The sequence below is a fragment of the Hyperolius riggenbachi genome, chromosome 12 (genome assembly GCF_040937935.1).
Source record: "Hyperolius riggenbachi isolate aHypRig1 chromosome 12, aHypRig1.pri, whole genome shotgun sequence".
Taxonomy (NCBI): Eukaryota; Metazoa; Chordata; class Amphibia; order Anura; family Hyperoliidae; genus Hyperolius; species Hyperolius riggenbachi.
The window spans coordinates 51,456,159-51,476,577 of record NC_090657.1 but is presented as its reverse complement, the minus strand read 5'-3'; the positions used below and the strand labels follow the sequence as shown (position 1 = coordinate 51,476,577).

Genomic DNA, 20,419 nt, shown 5'->3' with positions numbered 1-20,419 from the left:
AATGGCCATTCATAAAGATTAGAGGAAGCGGTATGTGGACGGGAAATACCGCTTCCTCTGATTTTGCGGATTACATACAAGTGAATGGGACAGACCTCCCAGAGAGAGCAGTGCACGGAGGGACTCTGCCGGCTGAAGTGTTTCCGCTTGCCTTCCGACAGCTTACCGCCAGCTTTCAGCGGGAGATCTCCGCTCTTGCATCGCAGCTTTCAAGATTTTTTTGAACGACCACCCAGAAGTGTAAAATACCGCTGCGGTATTTTACCTCTACAAGTATTTACGCCTCAAGTTTTTTATGAATAGAGCCCAATGTGTATTACGGCTATAGCGGCACTCGAACAGTAATTTGGGCGCTGTCAAAAGACAGAGCCCAAATTACAATACAATAGCTGGAAGCCCAATTACATATTTCCCCATGACAACCTGGACAGGGAATAGTAAATAACGGTGCTGGCTCTTTTACAGGAGCGAGGTGAATCGGTTTTTGGCTTTGCCCGTGCCCAAATTTCCTGGTGCCTTAATTACATGAATGTGAAATTCCCGGATGCGTTAAAATACTATTCCCTCCTCCAAGTCGGAGCAACTCCAAGAGACAAGTAATTCAGGATCTGGTGATCTCCAGCACTACTAAAGAAATATATTTCATCCTAGTTACTTCTTTTCTTCTTTTTATACTGTTGTACTTGTACAGTATTTATTTGCTGCTCAGGACTTTCTCACTGGACTAGTTCTTCGTGCATTACTGAGCAGTGTCCACTAGGGGGCAGATGACGATGCATATTTTACTATGCATTGTATCGCTTTTTGCAGAGCTCGTTATGTAAAACTCTGGAGAGTAACATTGGCCTGAATGTAGATCAGCTCTGGACATGTCGCAGCCATACTGGGAACAGAAGGGGTAGTACACTTTTTTGTAACACTGCTTAGCCAGCCAGCGCCATACAGCTGTGCGTGTGCAGGTACGGCGAACGGGCGTGTATTCAATAGCAGAGCTCACAGCTTTGACCAATAGTAGAGCCCGTTTCGTATGCCTGGCAGGAAGTGGTGGGCGGGGCCGTGATCTCATGATCAGATCTTCCTCCTCTCTGCTGTTGTGTTCTGATGCTATAACTGAGAAGATCCTGTATGGTAATGTATGTGTTCTGTATATGTGCAGGGAAATATGTGCATTTTGTCTAATGATACTCTGATTGATTACCCCAGTCGAATATGTTTGAAGATACCCATACATCTAGCAATTTTGGCAGCTGATCGACCAATAGACAGATCTTTCTGTGATTGGAGCGAGATCTGTTACTGCAGGCCGATTCCTGACTGATTTCAGCATGAAATATTTCGGCAATCAGCCTCGTGACGCTGCCTTATCAACTCCGTCTGCTGTCCCCGTAGTGTAAATGTACCCCCCAGTGCCTCTGCATTAGACAAATAGACAAGACAAATAACATTTATATCGCGCTTTTCTCCTGGCGGACTCAAAGCGCCAGAGCTGCAGCCACTAGGACGCGCTCTATAGGCAGTAGTAGTGTTAGGGAGACTTGCCCAAGGTCTCCTACTGAATAGGTGCTGGCTTACTGAACAGGCAGAGCCAAGATTCGAACCCTGGTCTCCTGTGTCAGAGGCAGAGCCCTTAACCATTACACCATCCAGCCACCACATTAATGCATTCTGCCACCCGCTGGACCCCTGTTCCGGGTTCTTGCCCTACGTCAGTGATCTGCGAACTTGGCTTTCCAGCTGTTAAGAAACTACAAGTCCCACAATGCATTTGCCTTTATGAATCATGACTGTGGCTGTCAAACTCCTGCAATACATTGTGGGACTTGTAGTTGGAGAGCCAAGTTTGAAGATCCCTGCCCTACGTGGTTGACGGCTTAACTACGTGGTTTCTGACCACGTGGGGCGAGAACCTGGAAGAGTAGTCCAGCGGGCGGCAAAGAGATAAAGTATTAATTCAGGAGCACTGGGGGTAGATTTACATTAGAGGGAACAGCAGCCGAAGGTTTCCTCTGTGTTCATAGTTTGCGATTATCGCATGCCGTTACCGCTGCGCACCAAATCGACTGTTGATCCGACATGTTGCAGCATGTCCGGTCAATACATGCTACCAATTTCGGCCCAAAATTGGTTGCACCATTAATTGGGCATACTTTTGGCAGCACTACTTTGCATCTGATTGGATAATAATTATCGAATTGGATGGTTGATCTTAAAGGTGCCCATACACTTGCTCGATTTTCCTGGTGGATTTGATCATTCTGATCGATGACGAACCTGCCAGAGACTGATGCCGCGATGTGGCTGCCCAATCCTAATTGTGATTCTTTTTGAAAAAAATTGAAACCGTTGATCATTATAACAGTTGGGAGCAGATCAACAATTGGTTGCAGCCTGGACATATCGTCAGTGAATCCCACAACCCAGTAGAGAAGTAGCAGTCAAATTAAAATTTACTTCCCTGGTGCACCAGGCAGTCTTACCACCTCCGTTGTTACAAAGTGTCAATGACCTCCAAAAGTACCGTGATTGGTAATAATCACTTCCATAAGAAGTAAATTTAAACTGAGGATATGGATCTTTCCTTTTAAAATAATACCAGTTGCCTGACTCCCCTGCTGATCCTGTGTCTCTAATACTTTTAGCCACAGCCCCTGAACAAGCATGCAGATCAGGTGCTCTGACTGAAGTCAGACTGGATTAGCTGCATGCTTGTTTCAGGTGTGTGATTCAGCCACTGCTGCAGCCAAAGATATCAGCAGGACTCCCAGGCAACTGGTATTGTTTAAAAGGAAACATCCATATCCCTCTCAGTTTAAGGTTCCCTTCAAAGAAAGTGCTGTTCCAGTCTTCAAAGCTACGTGACAAGAGCGGAGACAACACAGTGCAGACTGCACCTGCAATTGATCACACTGCCACTTTTTGCACTTACTAAAGAGTTTCTTGTTTATTTGCATATGCAATTGTTATTTGCTCCGCAGCTTCCCGTCCTGAACAGCCCGCCTAGACTGTGAGGTACGTGGAACTACTTGGAACTATGCGTAGCTACTTACTTAGCTTGGAAGACTGGATCAGCAGGCCACTCACTTTGTAATAATTTTCTTCTCATGGAAGTGATTATTACCAATTACTTTGAAAGACCCAGTTTGTGACACCGGGGGTGGCAAGACTGCTTGGTGCGCCAGGGAACTGAATTCTAATTTGACTGTTCTCAATAACGGAAGCTGAAAAGATCTCTCTTGAAAGGGGTCGGTCAGGGGTTTACAGTGGTAGATTTTGGGATGAAGGATGGATATCCCACTCCCATCTGAGATGAGACCTGGGGACCTGGCAGGTGGTGACGGCATGGGTTTTAATCAGTTCTGGATGGCAGTATCCCTGCCACTCCTGCTGTTCACAGCGCTACCTCGTCACTTCAGCCTGATCACTCTGCTGTCACTCCTGAGTCCTGACCCTATGATTACTGTGAGTCAATCGCAGTAATCACTGTTTAAAATAGGGGCCAGAGCTATCCGGTCCTGAAGTGGTTAAATAGATTTCATGCTGAAATCTATTGAAAATGAGTGGACAGTGCGTGGCAGTAATAGATTCCTGTATCTGATGGTCAAATCTATACACATATGGCCACCCTTATACATGCAGGACCAGTATCTGCATGTTGTTCACTGATACTCTGATGAATCTGCATGTAAAACAGTGGTCCTCAAACTAAGGCCCGCGGGCCGAATGTGGTTCCCTGAGGCTTTTTTACCACACACAAAATGTATTATAGATGCGGTACTTTTTACCGCTCAAAGCCCACTGTCACCAGCCACGCCTGACCAACAGCATCTCAACTGCTCCCCCTCTCCCCCAACTCACACATTTTTGTTATCAAAAATAGTCTTGTGCACTGAGCACCAGATTATTATTATTATTTGTTTTTACAATTAACCTCCCCATAAAGGTGGCCATACACTCGTTAGATTAGCAGCAGATAGATCATCAGATAGATTTTCTGATCTATCTGATGTGTTTAGGAACATTTTTTTTTGCTAGGAACAGGTTTCCAATAGATTTCAGTATGAAATGTATTGAAAATCGATCTGATGGCATTTTTTTGCCATTAGATTTCCATCAGGTCCAATGCAAATTGATAAGCAATCTCATCAGATCGACCTAGATTTTCCAACATGTCAGATCGATTGAAATCGATCTAAATCGGCCACAAATCGATCGGGCAGTCGATTTGCGGCTGATCTGCTGAATGTTTGGGCCCCTTAAGGGAGGTTCAGAACGCAGTATGCTGTTGGGTGGTCGGGAGTTAGGTGGAGCGCCATTGCTTACCTATGGGGGACTGCTCCTGTAATTCCCCCCCCCCCCCCTCAAATCCCATTACTGTCCACAGCTGTAGTCTGTGCATCTCACCGGAGGAGATATACACACATATTTAGACGGCAGGTCCTGGCATGCATTGCAGCCCGGGGCACTCTACAGAAGCGGATCTTTTGATGTGTGGACGCGGTGATGGCAACTGCTACAGGGGCAGGGAGCTACAGGAGAAGCCCCTCTTAGGTAAGCAATGGCTTACCCAAGCTCCCCAAACAGCATACTGCATTTCGAACCTCCCTGATGGGGAGGTTCATTGTGTAAAAAGTAAAAAAAAAAAAAAATTACTGGTACTCAGTGTCCTTTAAAGTGTGTGTGTGTGTGTGTGTGTGTGTTTTTACAATGGTCAGATTTTTGAAATATTACTATCAGTCAGAAAAATTGATTGTGATTCTTAAAGGGACTCCGAGCTCTATCTAGAATCAAAATTTGAACTTACCTGGGGCTTTCTCCAGCCCACCATAGGTCGGGAGGTCCCTCGGCGTACTTCTGGCCCATCTCCCGGCCCTCCGCAGAAATGGCTCCCGGGGGACTCCGGGACGAGTGTCGGGCTTCCTCTTCCTGATAGCTCACGTCAGTCGTCATCACGCCGGCCAGCGTGACAGTACTGCACATGCGCGGTTTAATCTCGCATGCACAGTACTGGAGATGGGGAGATGGGCCAGAAGTACGCCGAGGGACCTCCCGACCTACGGTGGGCTGGAGAAAGCCCCAGGTGTGTTCAAATTTTGATTCTAGATAGAACTAGGAGTCCCTTTAAATTGGAAAGATATTTTAAAGATTCTACGGTGTGTGGCCACCTTTAAGGTGAACCTGAAGCAAAATTAAAAAAAAACACATACTTACCTTAGTAGATCCTCCTGGTCCCTCTGAACATATTCAGACCGTGCCACTGCTGCCGGGATCCTTTTCTTTCTCGTGGCTTTGCTCCTATCTGTGTACAAGTGCAACTGTACTGGGCATGCCTGAGTATGGTCCGCGCATGCCCAGTAGCAGGAAGCCACTCGGGCATGGCTTATTCCTCGGTGCACAAGCAGCTTTGTGCTACTGGGCTTGTGGGGACTGTACTCACGCATGCCTAGTTAAGTATGGGAGCACAACCACAAGGAAGAAGAGGGTCATAGGGTCTTAACGTAACTAGAACTGAAAATATACACCAAAGTCCCTGTTATCCAGAACTCAGCCAACCGGAATTCTCAACTAACCAGCATGCCTGAGGGCATAATGGATGCTGTGCTTTGGCAGGGTTTTCAGGGCATAAAATACTTACCAAGCCCCCAGTGCCATCTCCTAACTAACCTGTAGCTCCTAGCAGCTTTTCGGCGTCCGTGCACGGCTCTCGGTGTGTCGCATGACCCGATGTGGCGACTACGGAAAGCCGCTGCTAGGAGGCGCTACAGGAAGGTTAAAAGATGGCGCTAGGGGCTTGGTAAGTATCTTATGCTGCACTGGGGGAAGGGGGAATTTTTGTTCTTTTTCAGCCATTTGTTTAGGAAACTGGTAAGCACAGGTATCCGGCATCAGGCGATCCCCGCCAGTGTCGGATACTGGGGACTTTGCTGTATTGAGATATTAACCACTTAAGGACCAGAGACTGCTGGTACAAGACACGGCGGAATAGCGATCAATACCGACAAATCACTGCACATACCCGCCGAAATCACATTAACCGCCGCACGTCGGGAACCTGGGCCAACCACTCTGCTGTCTCTAACAGCAGAGTTCCTGTGAGCTGGTCAGGAACTGCTTTCATTGGCTCCTGACCCTGCCTATTAATGGGAGCCGCCTACGTTGATAGACAGGGTCAGGAGCCAATAAAAAACCAGCTCCTGACCCACTCACAGGGCTCTGCTGAGTGGGTGAGCTACAGCGGGGAGATAGCGGCGAGATGGTCGGGAGTCACTAAAGCGGCGAGAACGCACGCTGTCAGCCAGGTAGCCATCAAAACAGGGCGTAAATTTCAATCATTAAAGAGACTCCGTAACAAAAATTGCATCCTGTTTTTTATCATCCTGCATGTTCCAAAAGCTATTCTAATGTGTTCTGGCTAACTGCAGCACATCCTACTATGACAGTCTCTGTAATAAATCAATGTATCTTTCCCCTGTCAGACTTGTCAGCCTGTGTCTGGAAGGCTGCCAAGTTCTTCAGTGTTGTGGTTCTGCTATGAACTCACCCTTTCTGGCCCCTCTATGCACACTGCCTGTGTGTTATTTAGAGAAGAGAGAAGCTGCTCTAATCAGCTGGATAAATCGTCCTCTGAGCTGGCTGGGCTTTCACATACTGAGGAATTACAAACAAGGGCACAGCTGTTTGCAGGAAGAAAAGAGCAGCCTGAAACTTCAGTGCATGAGAGCAGAAGGGGGAAAGAAACACACAAATGATCTCTTGAGATTCAAAAGGAATGCTGTACACAGCCTGCTTGTGTATGGATGTATTTTCTATGTGTGGACATACTGTACATCAACCTACTTCCTGTTTTGGTGGCCATTTTGTTTGTTTAAAAACAAACTTTTTAAAACTGTTTTTAACCACTTTTAATGCGGCGAGGAGCGCCGAAATTGTGACAGAGGGTAATAGGAGATGTCCCCTAACGCACTGGTATGTTTACTTTTGAGCGATTTTAACAATACAGATTCTCTTTAAGGTCCTTAAAGAGTAAAGGTGCCCATACACTCGTCAGATTGGCAGCAGACAGATAAGAAATGCATCTGATGATCTATCTGATGCGTTTTTAGAACATTTTTTACCAGTATAGAATTCCAATAGATTTCAGTTTGAAATCTGTTGAAATTCGATCTGATGGCATTTTTTTGCCATCAGATTTCCATTAAGGCCAATGCAAACTGATAAGCAATCTCATCAGATCGACCTAAATTTTCCACCCTGCAAGTTCGATGGAAATCCATCGAAATCGATCGAAATCGGCCGTCGATCGGTCGATTGGCCAACCGATTTGCGATCGATCGATCGATCGACCGCGATCGATCGGTCGGCCAGAAAATCGGCTGAGTGTATGGGCTGCTTAACTGTCAGGCTGCAGAAGCTAATTTAAACCTCTATTCTCCTGTGTTAAACAGTTTAGAAGGAAGCTCAAAAGCCATTAGTGAAGATAAACATTTCAGTTACCTTTGATGTGTGCTTATCTTAACCTCTGTTATAGACCCATAAAGCCGCAAGCCGCAGCTAAACTGCAAAGCATTCTGGGGCCCTCCCCTCGGCTGCTAATGAGACGGTACAGGAGCTTCTAATCAGTCCAGCGCGCGAAGCACTGATAAATCTCGGGCAGACTACTCTGCAGGAGTCAGCTATTGTTCCTAGCCACATGGCTCATTAATATTCACTGCACACCGTGTTGTTCAAGAACGAGTGTATCTGTGATCAGAAGCAGGCAGGACATGACGACACATTTGGCTTCACAAACATGGAGCCTGCCATGAGCTGTCAGGAGCATCTATCTCTGCATATACTATATACAAATTCTGTGAAATCCAAACGTGGACAGTGAAATGCATATGTAATGTAAGTACAGCCAATCTTTAGCTACTGATATATGTGTTTATTTTCTCTGAGACCCTATACCTAACAGCTCCTCTTTAAGTAGTTAAGTGCTGCTTTAACTGTCCATAAGAAAAATGAACATAAAAAGGTAAGTTGTGCTAAATAATGCCTTTATCCTCTAGTTATGAAGTTTCCCTTTTTCTCTGCAGAGGACATGGCAGGAGGATATGGGGTGATGGCCGATGATGGGAACATTGACTACTCTGTGCATGAAGCATGGAATGAAGCCACCAATGTCTATCTCATAGTGATCCTCGTTAGCATTGGCCTCTTCATGTATGCTCGCAAGTAAGTTTCAAAGCCAACATTATTGCATCTATTTAGATCTGTATGTGAAAGTGTATGGAGAGTTTCTCAGAATTTTTTTTCATGTCTGCTTTCCTCCTTAACGTCCCTGGCGGTAACCCCGAGTCAGGCTCGGGGTGGAAAGCAGAAGCCAGGAGCGGTAATCCCGAACCTAACTCAGGGTAGCCGCCGGGAGGTCTATGCAGAACCTGAAGTGCAGCAGGTGTTTCAACGCCCTTCCCCCGGGATCTAGACACTAAGCCAGTGGCCGATTGTGGCCCCCTGAGGCTTTTTTTACTGGCCCCCCACACAAAATGTATTACTTATAGATACGGTCAGCTACATCTTTAAATATTGGTGGTCTGCATATAGACTAGCAGTGCTGGCACCACCCATCCACATGGAAGCCAGAAAGCAGTAATTTGCTGGTTTCCAATCAAATTCCACATCAGGTGACACTGCTGTCCAATTGGAAGGCAGGTTATCATCTGGTTATGCTTCAATGTCTGGCCCACAAAGTCTTCTACATCATTTTATTTGTATACTCCGGCCCCCCAGCAGCCTGAAGTATATTGACCCGGCCCTCGACCCAAAACGTTTGGGGACCCCTGCACTAAGCCATTCTTCTTCCAGTCCTTGTAGGCTCAGGATCTCTCGGGTGAGATCGCCGTTTTGTCGTCCTGATGACAGCGATCTCACTATAGGGTTACAGCACCACCTGGAGAACGGAGGGAGAATTGCAGCACTGGATCACAGGGAGGTGAGGAAGTGCAGGGCTGCCGTAGATCTCTCTGTGGTATGATTTTTTATTTTATTTTCCTGGTTTTAGGGTCTAAAAGCGTTCAAAAAAATTACACTGCTTGTAGACCCTAACAGTCTGGAAATAATCGTACCACCAGGGAAGTTAATTGCCCAATCAAGAATACATTGCATGGTGAATGAACAGCTTCAAAGCCTTATGGTGGCCATACGTCTACCGATTTTATTTTATTTATTTTTTTTCATCCCAATCGACCATCCGATTCAATAATTGTATGGAATCGCATGAAAATTGGTGCCGCAACATGTTTGCCCAATCAATGTTTTTTGTGATTTCAAGACAAAATCATTCAAAAGCATTGATCGGACATGGTGGAGAACGATCGGGCAAAGATCAGGTATTGGGAACCACTAAAGATCTGGCACACCTTGGCTGAGGTGGTCTTTATTGTTTGCTACGGTCGATGTTCAATTGTGGATGGCATTTTCAGGCAACCAGCATGTTTGTGTCACTGCCTGTACTGCTCCCCTTCCTTGGGGGCATGAGGCAGCCCACACACAGTGCCTCTGTTTAAAACATAAGCATTTTTACATGGGTAAGTTCCACTTCCTCAGAGGCATGTATGCAGGTATGGTCTCTTTGAATACATACCTCTGACAAAGCGGAATTTATCCATGAAAAGGCTGTCAGGCCACAAGCTGTACCCCCACTGCTGCCTGTTGTCTGCCTTGTGATGTGTTACTGATCCATGTGAGGATAGTAAAGTCTATGGTTATCGAGTGCCCGGCTTTCTACTTCTACTTGATTCACTGTGAGCACAGGAAACGGGACTTCAGTGGACACTACCTCTGCTCATCTACTGCCAGCAACGTTCTCCCCCTATTGTCCTTTTAGTCAGGGACGGATCTAGGGGGGGGGGGGCAAGCGGGTATCTTGCCCCAGGCGCAGTTTGTTGAATTCTTAAAAAGGCGGCAAAATGAATGGCAGTTTAGGTGCCAAAACCTGACCTTTAGGCGCCAAATTCTGACCTTGCCCCAGGAGCAACTTGGTCTTGATCCGTCCCTGCTTTTAGTCAAAGGAAGAGGCAGTGAAGTTGTTTTCGCCCTTGTATATTCTGGTACTGCGGATGCAATTGCACGTGCTGTGCTTTTAAATTGGCAAAGAAGATTTTTCTTCAACCATTATAAGTCAGGTGCTGTTCAGTATGTTTCTTATATGTGACATTTTGCATTGTTTTTCCATCATAATTGCAAATTTTGCTTTCAAAATTACTGCTATGCGAAATTCGAGCTCATCGCTAGTCGTCAGTTCTACCCTGTCCCCATCACTTTAATTTGTTCCTCCTTACTGCGGGGGCGCCAAAAGAATAAAAACAGTATTTAAAAGTTTTTTTAAAAAAATTGCGTGGGAGGCAGTGGTGGACTTACCTCACGCAAGCAGACACAACAACTGTGTATTCAAACAAAGGGAATATTTATTGGTATACTCCAAAGGTAGATCGCAACCCGTTTCGCAGGTCAAGCCCGCTTCATCAGGCAAATACAGGATGGAGCACACAACAGCAGTATGTCCAGGTAGCACTTGGCGCCTCAGTCTCAGTGCTACCTGGACATACTGCTGTTGTGTGCTCCGTTGCGATCTACCTTTGGAGTATACCAATAAATATTCCCTTTGTTTGAATACACAGTTGTTGTGTCTGCTTGTGTGAGGTAAGTCCACCACTGCCTCCCACACAAATTTTTTTTTAAAAACTTTTAAATACTGTTTTTATTCTTTTGGCGCCTCTGTTCTCAAATATAAACACGTCTTATATCCACCCTTGGTGGAGGGGGATTCCCCTTCTTGTTTTCCAGTCTACAGAGAGCGACTTCTTAATCCTGAGTGAGGACAGGCTAATCTCCTCACCTGCTTATACAGTGGTTGCCTGGAGGTAACCCTGGTTTGTGAGTATCTAATTTATACTCGTTCCATTATCCAATTGCCTTAACATACTACACCATATTGGGCTCTCGGTTCTTCTTCTTTTTCTCCTTACTGCGGAGACCTCTTACAAGAAGCAAGACGGTTTTCAGTATGAGGCATGTCCTCTTGTCGCTGTGTAGAGCCTGACTTGGGCTGCCGCCGCAGACTTCATGTTATTACATCTATAGTGACACAGTGGAATTTTCATGTTTAATTTAGGTGCTGGCAATAGCCGGACCCTGAACTTTCCTGAACTCCGTGTCCCTCTGAGTTGCTATAACTCATAGGGGAAATACAATTTAGCGCCGGCCCGAATTTCAGTGGCAGCAGAGCAAAAATGGACACAGAGAGCCCAATATAGTGTATTAAGTAATGGTACTGGATGAAGAATTAAAAGGTAAGTATAGGTATACTCACAAACCACTGTAAAGGCAGGTGGGGAGATTAGACCTGACCCCACTCAGGATTAAGAAGTCACTCTCTGTAGATAGGAATAGGGGTTAGCACCCCTCCACCAAGGGTAGACAAGGGTGTAGACAATATGCAATTGAACAGAGGCGCCAAAAGTTAAACATAGGAGGCAGTGGTGGGCTTACCTCCTCCAAGTAGACACAAGATTGTTGTATTATAAAACGATAAAGTTTATTTACATAATTCAAGGATACAGTGCAATGCGTTTCGCAGGCGTGACCCTGCTTCATCAGGCAATACAGACAGGAGTATATAGCAAATGCAGGTCTAGTTCAAACCAAGCGCCTCTAACATTTTTAGCTATTTTTATTTCTTTTGGCGCCTCTGTTCGATTGCATATTCAGCGGCAGCAGGATGAGCCATCATTCGACTCGCCCTGCGCCCAACTGGCCGGACACAATAATAATACGTAATCATCTAATATGTGACTTTTTTTCAGGAACAAAAGGAAGATTATGAGGATCTTTACAGTGCCGCCGACAGTGGAAACGCCATCAGAGACTAATTTTTATGATGACGAAAAGAAGGTTCGCTTACGCCAACAGCTGGAGATGTATTACATTGGTAAGGATGAGGTCTTTTGCTGTTTTGATTGTCATAGGGCAGTAAACAGAACACTGAGGTGGACCAACTCAAGTTAAAGAATACGGGTGAGAGGCATACCTTGGCTGGATTAAACAAAAAAAAAAGTTTGGTTCTAGTTGGCAAACGTTTGCAGCCCTCACTTGATTGCTATCAGAATATTAAGAGGATTGGGAAAAAGTTGATTGGACTAGTCTATATTAAAGCGGACCTTAACTCAGAACTACTTCTTGGCTATAAAAGATAAGCAACAGCATAATAACCTTTAAGGAAAAACGTTTTCTTTGTTACAGCCCACAGAACTCCTGCAATAAATCTGCAGTGTGTCTGCTTCCTGCTTTCATGGATGCAGACCAACGGTTAACATCCTGTGTTTACAAATTAGCTGAGGCTGCTGAGATTCCGGTGCTGACATCGCTAAGAGCTCAAATTACAATTATGATTACTTGCAGCTGAGGGGGAATCAGACAGGCTCTTCACTCTAAACACAAACTGGGTGGATTAATTTGTTTTCCTTGCGTCTCATGCATGGGTTCAGGTCCACTTTATCATTAATGTGAACCTGTGTAGAAGGGAACAAGATAATTTTTACATACCTGAGGCTTCCTCCAGCCCCCTGTAGTCAGTCAGCTCCCTCGATGTCCTCCCAGTCTGATCCACTGTTAAGTCTGCGATTCAGCTGGGTTGCACATGCGTTGTTCTGGGCTGCAGGCCTCCTCCATTGCGCTCCTGTGGCCGTGAGCATTATGAGTGTTAATGAACTGCGCATGACTACAACGCTCTGGCCACTGGATTGCGATCGAGGAGCAACTGCTGCTTTAAAATTTGCAAAGATCAGACAGGCCTGTTATGTTAGCAGTTGATACCCGATGGTAGTATGGTGGGGCTGCGAGCATAGGCAGCGCGCGATCGAGGTTTTCCATAGCTGTGTACTATATTGGGCAGTTCAAAGCTTCAGCAGGGATATCGACATTGGACAAGATTTTTGTTAAAATCTTGTGTAATATTAACAACCTGTTGCCAACCATTGGACAATACTATACAATACTTTAGGTATGTATAAGTGGCCCAGTCACCCACCCGCTCGGCTGCTGTACCTTCCCTCACCCTCCCGGCGTTCAGGTTTGCGTCCCCACATCCCCCCCATCCCTCATGGAACGGTCTGTTTCTTCACTAGTGTAAGGAAACGTTCCATTCCCCATTGCCCCAATGCGGCAGCATTTTTTGTCTGGTTCCGTTCCCCTGGGCAGAACGGTCCGGAAAATTAGGTCCTGCTTCTTTTTTTTTTCTGGTCTGGGGAACGGAACTGGATCCTTTCTCATCCGTTCCATTTGTACAGTATACGTTCCTGTTACGTTCTGTAAAAAAAACACAGATGTGAACCAGGCCTTACTTTGTACAGTGCCATGGAATACTGTATGTTGGTGCTTTATAAATCAATAATAATAGTGCCGCCCCCCCGGCTAGTGCCATACTCCCTTTTGGGTAGAAAGTACGTCACTGGGATTCCCATCGGTCCATGCATGCACGCTGCATCGCACCGAGCTCCCATCATGCACACTGCCTGCGTCGCTCATTGACTTGCATGGCTGCATAATCCATGCGGGAGGCACAGATCATGCAGTAATCCGCTGCAGAGTTTGCATCAGATCAGATGCTTCTGGCGCATCGCACCACATTTACTGTGCAAGGCTCCATTGACTTTCACTACACTCGCGGTAATAAAGGGTAACACAATGCAGTTGTTCAGTGCTAGTGTGAAATGGGCCTAAATTTTGCTTCAAGCCTTTCCTTGTTTGCAGATTTACTTACAGTTTCTGTCTTTCTCACCTTCTACCAGCTCGGAAACACGACCAGCAGGGACAGAGTGACAGCATTCAGCTGAATGTGGAGTGACAACGCTGCAGGATACAATACAGGACAGATGCTGGACCTGCATTTTTTATCCATGCTAGTGACTGGCAGAGACTTTGTTGGACAAACCTACCATTCCGGAATTATACTAACCGGCTGTTGCATTGTTACATTGATTATTACATAGATCGGCTTACCTGGAGGCAAAACCATGTGCTGTGCTTGGACAATTTCATCACTCCTTGATTCGTTGAGTGGAGCCTTTCGGCTGGAATGGTTACAATAAAATTTTAAAATTATATGTTTTAAATAAGAAAGGGACTCCTGTTTATAGTTTACTAACCACCTATTGTGGCCTATGAAAATAAATAAATAAATGCTTCCCCTCCCCCGTAGAGGGAAGCCTCTAGATCAGGTGTGTCAAACTCCATTGTGTAAGGGGCCAAGTCACAGGCCAAAATCTTTATTAAGATATAACATTTATTGAACAGTCTCAAACTAAGTGGCGTAACTATAGTGACAATGAGGTGCATGATCCTCCACCCTTCTGCAGAGTAGCTCAGTGGAACAGTTTAATATTTACCTGCTCCAGTGCTGCTTCGGGTCTCTGACCTTCCTGATGGCCACATGCTCTATGCTGCGTACCTCCGTCTCCTGAGGCATGTCCCGTGGTTGGGAGAAGGAGGTATGGAAGTACAGAACGTGCCACTGCCAGGAAGAACAGAAGAGACAATGCAGCGCTGGAGAAGGTAAATATTACACTGCTCTGCTGCACTACTCTGTGTGTGTATGTGTGGGGTTTACCGGCCACTGGTGGTGGTGGTGGGGGGGGGGGGGGGGGGGGGGTTGGCTCCCAGAAGGGGGCCTATACTAGTTTTGTAGGGGAGGGGGGGCATGGGTTATTGCTGCACTCCAGCTCAAACTGCCAATGTTTCAATCAGTAGCACTTGCTAGTGTACTCCTCTGGACAGAAAGGTGGCGTGCTGTTGTTGTTTTACTGCTCCAGTGATAGACATTTGAAGAGCTTGAGGGCCACATAAAATGGCAAGGAGGGCTGCATTTGACCCGCAGGCCTTGAGTTTGACACCCGTGCTCTAGCTGCCCTGATCCATCTTGGAGCCCCACCGCTGCTGGACAGGGTCCTCCCGAACATGTCTGATAAGAGCATGTTGGATATGTCCCTGTAGCCACACTCCCCTCCGTGTGTCCAAGCTCTACTATACTGCGCATATGCGAGGACAGACACGCTTGCACAGTAAGCCGAACCTACTCGCGGATGCGTGGGCATGATTGCTCCCATACATGGAGGGGAGCGCAACAGCGGGTATGAAGAGGTTCTTGGGCAGTGGGGTTGTGGAGGAAACAGGAAGCCTCTGGACCATCCTGTATGTAGCTTTAAAAAAAAAAACGTATACATTGAATGATTTAAAGGGATAGTGTAGGGGGGTCGGGGGAAAATGAGCTGAACTTACCCGGGGCTTCTAATGGTCCTCCGCAGACATCCTGTGTTGGCGCAGCCACTCACCGATGCTCCGGCCCCGCCTCCAGTTCACTTCTGGAATTTCTGACTTTAAAGTCAGAAAACCACTGCGCCTGCACGCCCGTGTCCTCGCTCCCGCTGATGTCACCAGGAGTGTACTGCACAGACACAGACCATACAGGGCCTGAGCTGTGCGCTCTTGATGACATCAGCGGGATCGAGGACACGGCAACGCAGGCGCAGTGGTTTTCAGACTTTAAAGTCTGAAATTACAGAAGTGAACCGGAGGCGGGGCCGGAGCATCAGTGAGTGGCTGCGCCAACACAGGATGTCTGCGGGGGACCGTTAGAAGCCCCGGGTAAGTTCAACTCATTTTCCCCCGACCCCCCCTACAATATCCCTTTAAAGTGTAACCAAAGTGGATTAGTGAACAAATAGAGCTACTTACCTAAGAAGAGGCCTTTACTGTACATCCTGCAGAGGCTCTCCGCTTCCTCTTGGCCCTCACCGTTGGCACGCCTGGACCCCCCAAAAGAAATCAGACGAGCTTGATGGATTTCTGATCAGTGCTGAGCTGGACCCACACAAGTATAGCCGCACCTGCACAGTATGCTGGAGCTGCTCGTGCTACCGCGCAGGCGCGGCTGTAACTCGAGGGGGCAGCATGGCCGCACTTGTGCATGACGAGAAGCGCGGTCGCCATCTTCAGGGGCGTCAAAGGGGACAAGGGAAGCCTCTGGAGGGTCCCCTTTCCCAGGTAAGTATCTTTGCATTCCTAGCAGCCTCAGGTTCTCTTTCATTTACAGTGGAACTACATTCACTTTGGTTTAGCAGCATAGGCGGAGGTGACTGCAGGTATGTTTCCCATGGCAAATCCTCCTTCCACCTTGAATGGAATGGTCTCTTGGCTTTTGCGCATACAAACTATGTCCTTTCTGCCAGTGCCACTATTTGAATGCTTTTAATTTACTGACTACAGATTTCCCAGAGGCTCTGTTCACATCTAAAATCAAAATCACTGACGGCAGCGGTTTTTGATTTTTTTTTTTTTTGCACTTTTTTTTTTATTCTTCTCCCGGGGCTTAGCTGCGCGCTATGATTTTGTATAAAGCTCTTTTTAAAGCACTTTTGCAGAGCGTTTAGTTTTTTCACTTCCTGAAGCAAGTCAGGAAGTGAACCCTTTTACCCGGATTATTCTGAAAAGTGCTGGGGAAATCACTATACAAAGCACTTTTTGAAGCGCTTTGCGATTTCCCTATACCTTCCATTGAGCAAAAATGCTCAGAAAATGGTCAGCTTTTTGCTGAGCGGATCGGAAACGAACCACTCAGATGTGAACACTCTCATAGGGAATCATTGCAAAAGCTTTTTAGGGGCCGATTTTCAAAATCGCCGGCGCTTGAAAAAAGGGAAAAAACGCCCTATGTGTGAACGAGCCCTAAAGCCGCATCTACACGTGTAGATGCGGCCGCGATGTTCCTTATCAATCGAGCCGCTGATGCCGACAGGACGGATCTCCCCACCGCAGATTCCCTGCTCGCTCCCCGCAAGGGGACAATGGCAGGTAATTGAGCGGAAGATAAGCGGCGCAGGGACGAGCGGGAATCCAGCGGGTATTGATTCCGGCGCGCGAGCGGGGACGCGGTAGAGGCGATCCGGCGGCTAATAGAGCCGCCGGATCGCCGCCTCATCTACACGTGTAGATGAGGCTTAAGAGTCCATAGTCCATTATCCAAGTGGTCCAGTCTGAAGCTGAAAACAGGAAGTGTAGCGTGTGCATGACTAACTGCTGGCGAGCTAATATCTTGGGACCACACTTGTGTCTGCAGAAAACGGTGGTAGTTCGAAATGTGACCGCTAGCATTTGCCATCAGTCTATGGGAATTAGAATACAGTGTGCAATATTATGCTGCAGGGACTAGGGATGATCAATGAGATGCAAATACTTCTGAAATTATGCAAATTTTTATGAAAATATATGCAGCTTGAAAAAGTACCAATTCATTTAAACCGGAGTTTAAATTGATTGGTCCATTTTCAAATTGCATACATTTGCATAAATTTGTATCAACTCAGAAGAATTTGCATATCTTTGATCATCTTTAGCGGGACTCAGTTTGTTAAACGTGCAAGATTAGCAGTTGAAAAATTGCTGGACGACCGTATGCATCCTCATAAAGATTCTTCTTGTGCCATTTCTCATTGCGTAAATTTGCACATGACTTGGCAAGTGAGGTCCCTGCCTAATCCCCTTATGTATAAGATAAATATTGCCCTCCCCTCCACCCACGTTGCTGAATGGGAGTAAGTGGAGATCCAATCCGATTAAAGCAGTCCTGAACTCAGAACTTCATTTCTGCTCTAAAAGATAAGCAGAAGCATCATAACCTTTAACGAAAAACAGTTCTTTGTTACAGCTTGCAGTAAATCTGCAGTGTGTCCACTTCCTGCTTTCATGGAAGCAGACAAAGGGTTAACATCCTGTGTTAACATATTAGTGTCTGCTGAGGACTGCCAAATGTCTATGCTGACACAGCATATGATCAAATTACACTTGTGACTACTTGAAAATGAGGGGGAATTTGGTAGGCTCTTCTCTCTGATTGTACACAGGGTGCATTTTTCTCTGTTTCCCTGTGTCCTGTGCAAGAGTTCAGGTCCACTTTAAGCAGTTTTGCTGATATTTATGCACAACAGTAGTTGATTTTGCGCACATAGCACAACTTGTGATATGTAAAGTGCTAGCAATGTGCCTGTTACTTACATAATGCAATTTGGGGTTTGTGTGCACTATATGTCTTGTGTAATTACCGGTAAATTTATAGAATGCTGTACAAGCGCAGCCACGCCCAGACTCTACATGTTGCGTTCCTCCTCCCCCTAGTAACGCCACCGCGTGTCAACCCTTGACACGCGTGGTGTTACAACCGCTGCAGAACTGCTCGGCAAACATGCAGTTCAGCTGCCCGTGTGAAAGGGACCTAATTGTTCATAGTGACCAACTGCATACCTCCCAACTTTTTGAGTTACAGTAAGTAAGAGGGACATTTTAAGACACACCCCTTCCACATCCCTAATCACACCCAGCCACACCCCCTGGCCATGCATTTCTCTAAAAAATTAATAAGCAAAAGATGTAATTTTATCATTTAAACCACCATGGCCGGATTTGTACTCTTTACCGCCCAAGGCCACTGTCACCAGTCGCCCCCCCCCCCCCCCCCCCCCCCCTTCAGTATAGGTAGCGAGATGACCCGTTCCCTCTAGTATAGGTAGCTTGATGACACCCTCCCCCAGTATAGGTAGCCAGATGACCCTGTCCATAAGTTTTCACCTTATGGACGAGAGGAATTTTCACATTTCAGCACTCCTCCCTTTCATTCCCCAATAACTTTATCACTACTTATCACAACAAAATGTTCTATACCTTGTTTTTTCCTTGGGTGGTACATTATGCTAAGTATTATTTTATTCTAAATGCATTTTAATGAAAGTAATAAGAAAAAAAAAATGGAAAAATTTCATTATTTCCACAACACATCCGCCACTCTTCCACCTTCGAAATCTTTAAACGCTCCCTCAAAACCCACCTTTTCCGACAAGCATATTCTCTAGCTTAGGCCACGCACCCACTAAATAACCTAATTACGCACTGCCTGTACATATACTGTATACTTCCCCCACCTCTTGTTTCCACCCCATTCCTTTAGATTGTAAGCTCGCAAGGGCAGGGCTCTTACCCTTTTGTGTCATGGAATGTTATTAATTTAATTGCTTGCACACTGTTAGAAATTTATACATTTTAGTCATCATGTTAAATCAAGTTGTAATCAGCAGTGCTGTATCTTGTATCAGTGTTCATATTTCATGTATATCATTGTATGTATCATTATGTATCCCTTGTTTGTTTTCTTACATTGTACAGCGCCACGGAATATGTTGGCGCTTTATAAATATATTAAATAATAATAATTATTATTTCTCAGTTTTCGTCCATTATAGTCTTAAAATATAAAAAATGTGGATAAAAGCCACACATTTTATATGCCCATTTGTCCCGGTTATTGCAACATTTAAATTCTCTCCCTAGAACAATGTATAGTGACAATATTTTATTTGGAAATAAAGGTGCATTTTTTTTTTCAGTTTTACAACCATCACTAATTACAAGCCCATAATTTAATAATAATAATATACCCTCTTGACAGCCATATTAAAAAAAAAAGTCTGTACGCGTAATTTTACTATTTGTCCACAAGATGTCCTCACACATTATTTCCCATTGCGTACAATAAGAATGCTAAATAGGAAGTAATGCGTGCCTGTGTTACTTCGGAAGTGACGCAGGCATCTCATTGATGCTGGGGATCACGTTGACATAGAGAGGAGATTAATGAATACGATCTTTGTTCCCATTCATTCATCTAACGATCTGCGACGTGAGCTGCAGAATTGAGCAAGCGAGCAGGAGGGAGCGTGGCAGCACAATTTGAGAATGCCAGACTGCCATACAAGTACGGATTGGCTCAGGGGACTTCTGTCTCCTGCCATCAATCCCCCCTGTCGCTGGGACCATTGCGATCACGGGCTTCCACTCCCATGAACGTGCGTACAGCCCCGTAGGCTGCACGGACATTAGTCTCATGTCGCCCTGCGGCTACAGCAGCACCAGCCGCGGACGTGAGACTCGCGTCCGTGCGGCAGTTATGGTTAACACTTATCTCGACATCAGTCTTGAAAGAGGGACAAATAAGGAAGAAAGAGAGGCAGAGGGAATCAAGTTTCCAAAAAGGGACAGTTGAGAGCTATTACCAACTGGTTTTGATTTAGGGCCCGTTTCCACTAGGAGAGGTGCGATGCGGCTACATAGCAGCATCGCACCGCAGGTTTCCTGAAACACACTTGCACAGCAATGGAAGAGTTTCCACTGCATGCATGTTGTGCAAAGCGGTGCGGAGCGATCCGAGAATCTGCAGCAGGTTTCAGATTCTTGCACGCCCGCATCCGCCCGCAGCCGCGTCCCATCTCCTTCAATACACTTCTGCATCGGGAGATGCGGAAGTGATGCGGCCGGCGGCGGAAGTGATACGATGAGGCTAGGT

The 20,419-nt window shown here is 46.0% G+C and overlaps 1 protein-coding gene across 2 annotated transcripts; it reads left to right on the top strand.

Moving 5' to 3' along the window:
- The first annotated feature begins 1,037 nt into the window (after positions 1-1,037).
- SMIM19 (small integral membrane protein 19) lies at positions 1,038-14,251 on the top strand. 2 transcript variants are annotated; one of them, XM_068261903.1, is made up of 4 exons: positions 1,038-1,128; positions 8,073-8,211; positions 11,841-11,965; positions 13,824-14,251. In XM_068261903.1, the coding sequence occupies exons 1-4, from the start codon at positions 1,065-1,067 to the stop codon at positions 13,877-13,879; spliced, it is 384 nt and encodes a 127-aa protein (XP_068118004.1). In that variant the 5' UTR covers positions 1,038-1,064; the 3' UTR covers positions 13,880-14,251. The 2 variants fall into 2 exon arrangements, with proteins under 2 accessions (XP_068118004.1, XP_068118005.1); XM_068261904.1 differs by having other exon boundaries at positions 1,048-1,133.
- The last annotated feature ends 6,168 nt before the right edge of the window (positions 14,252-20,419 follow it).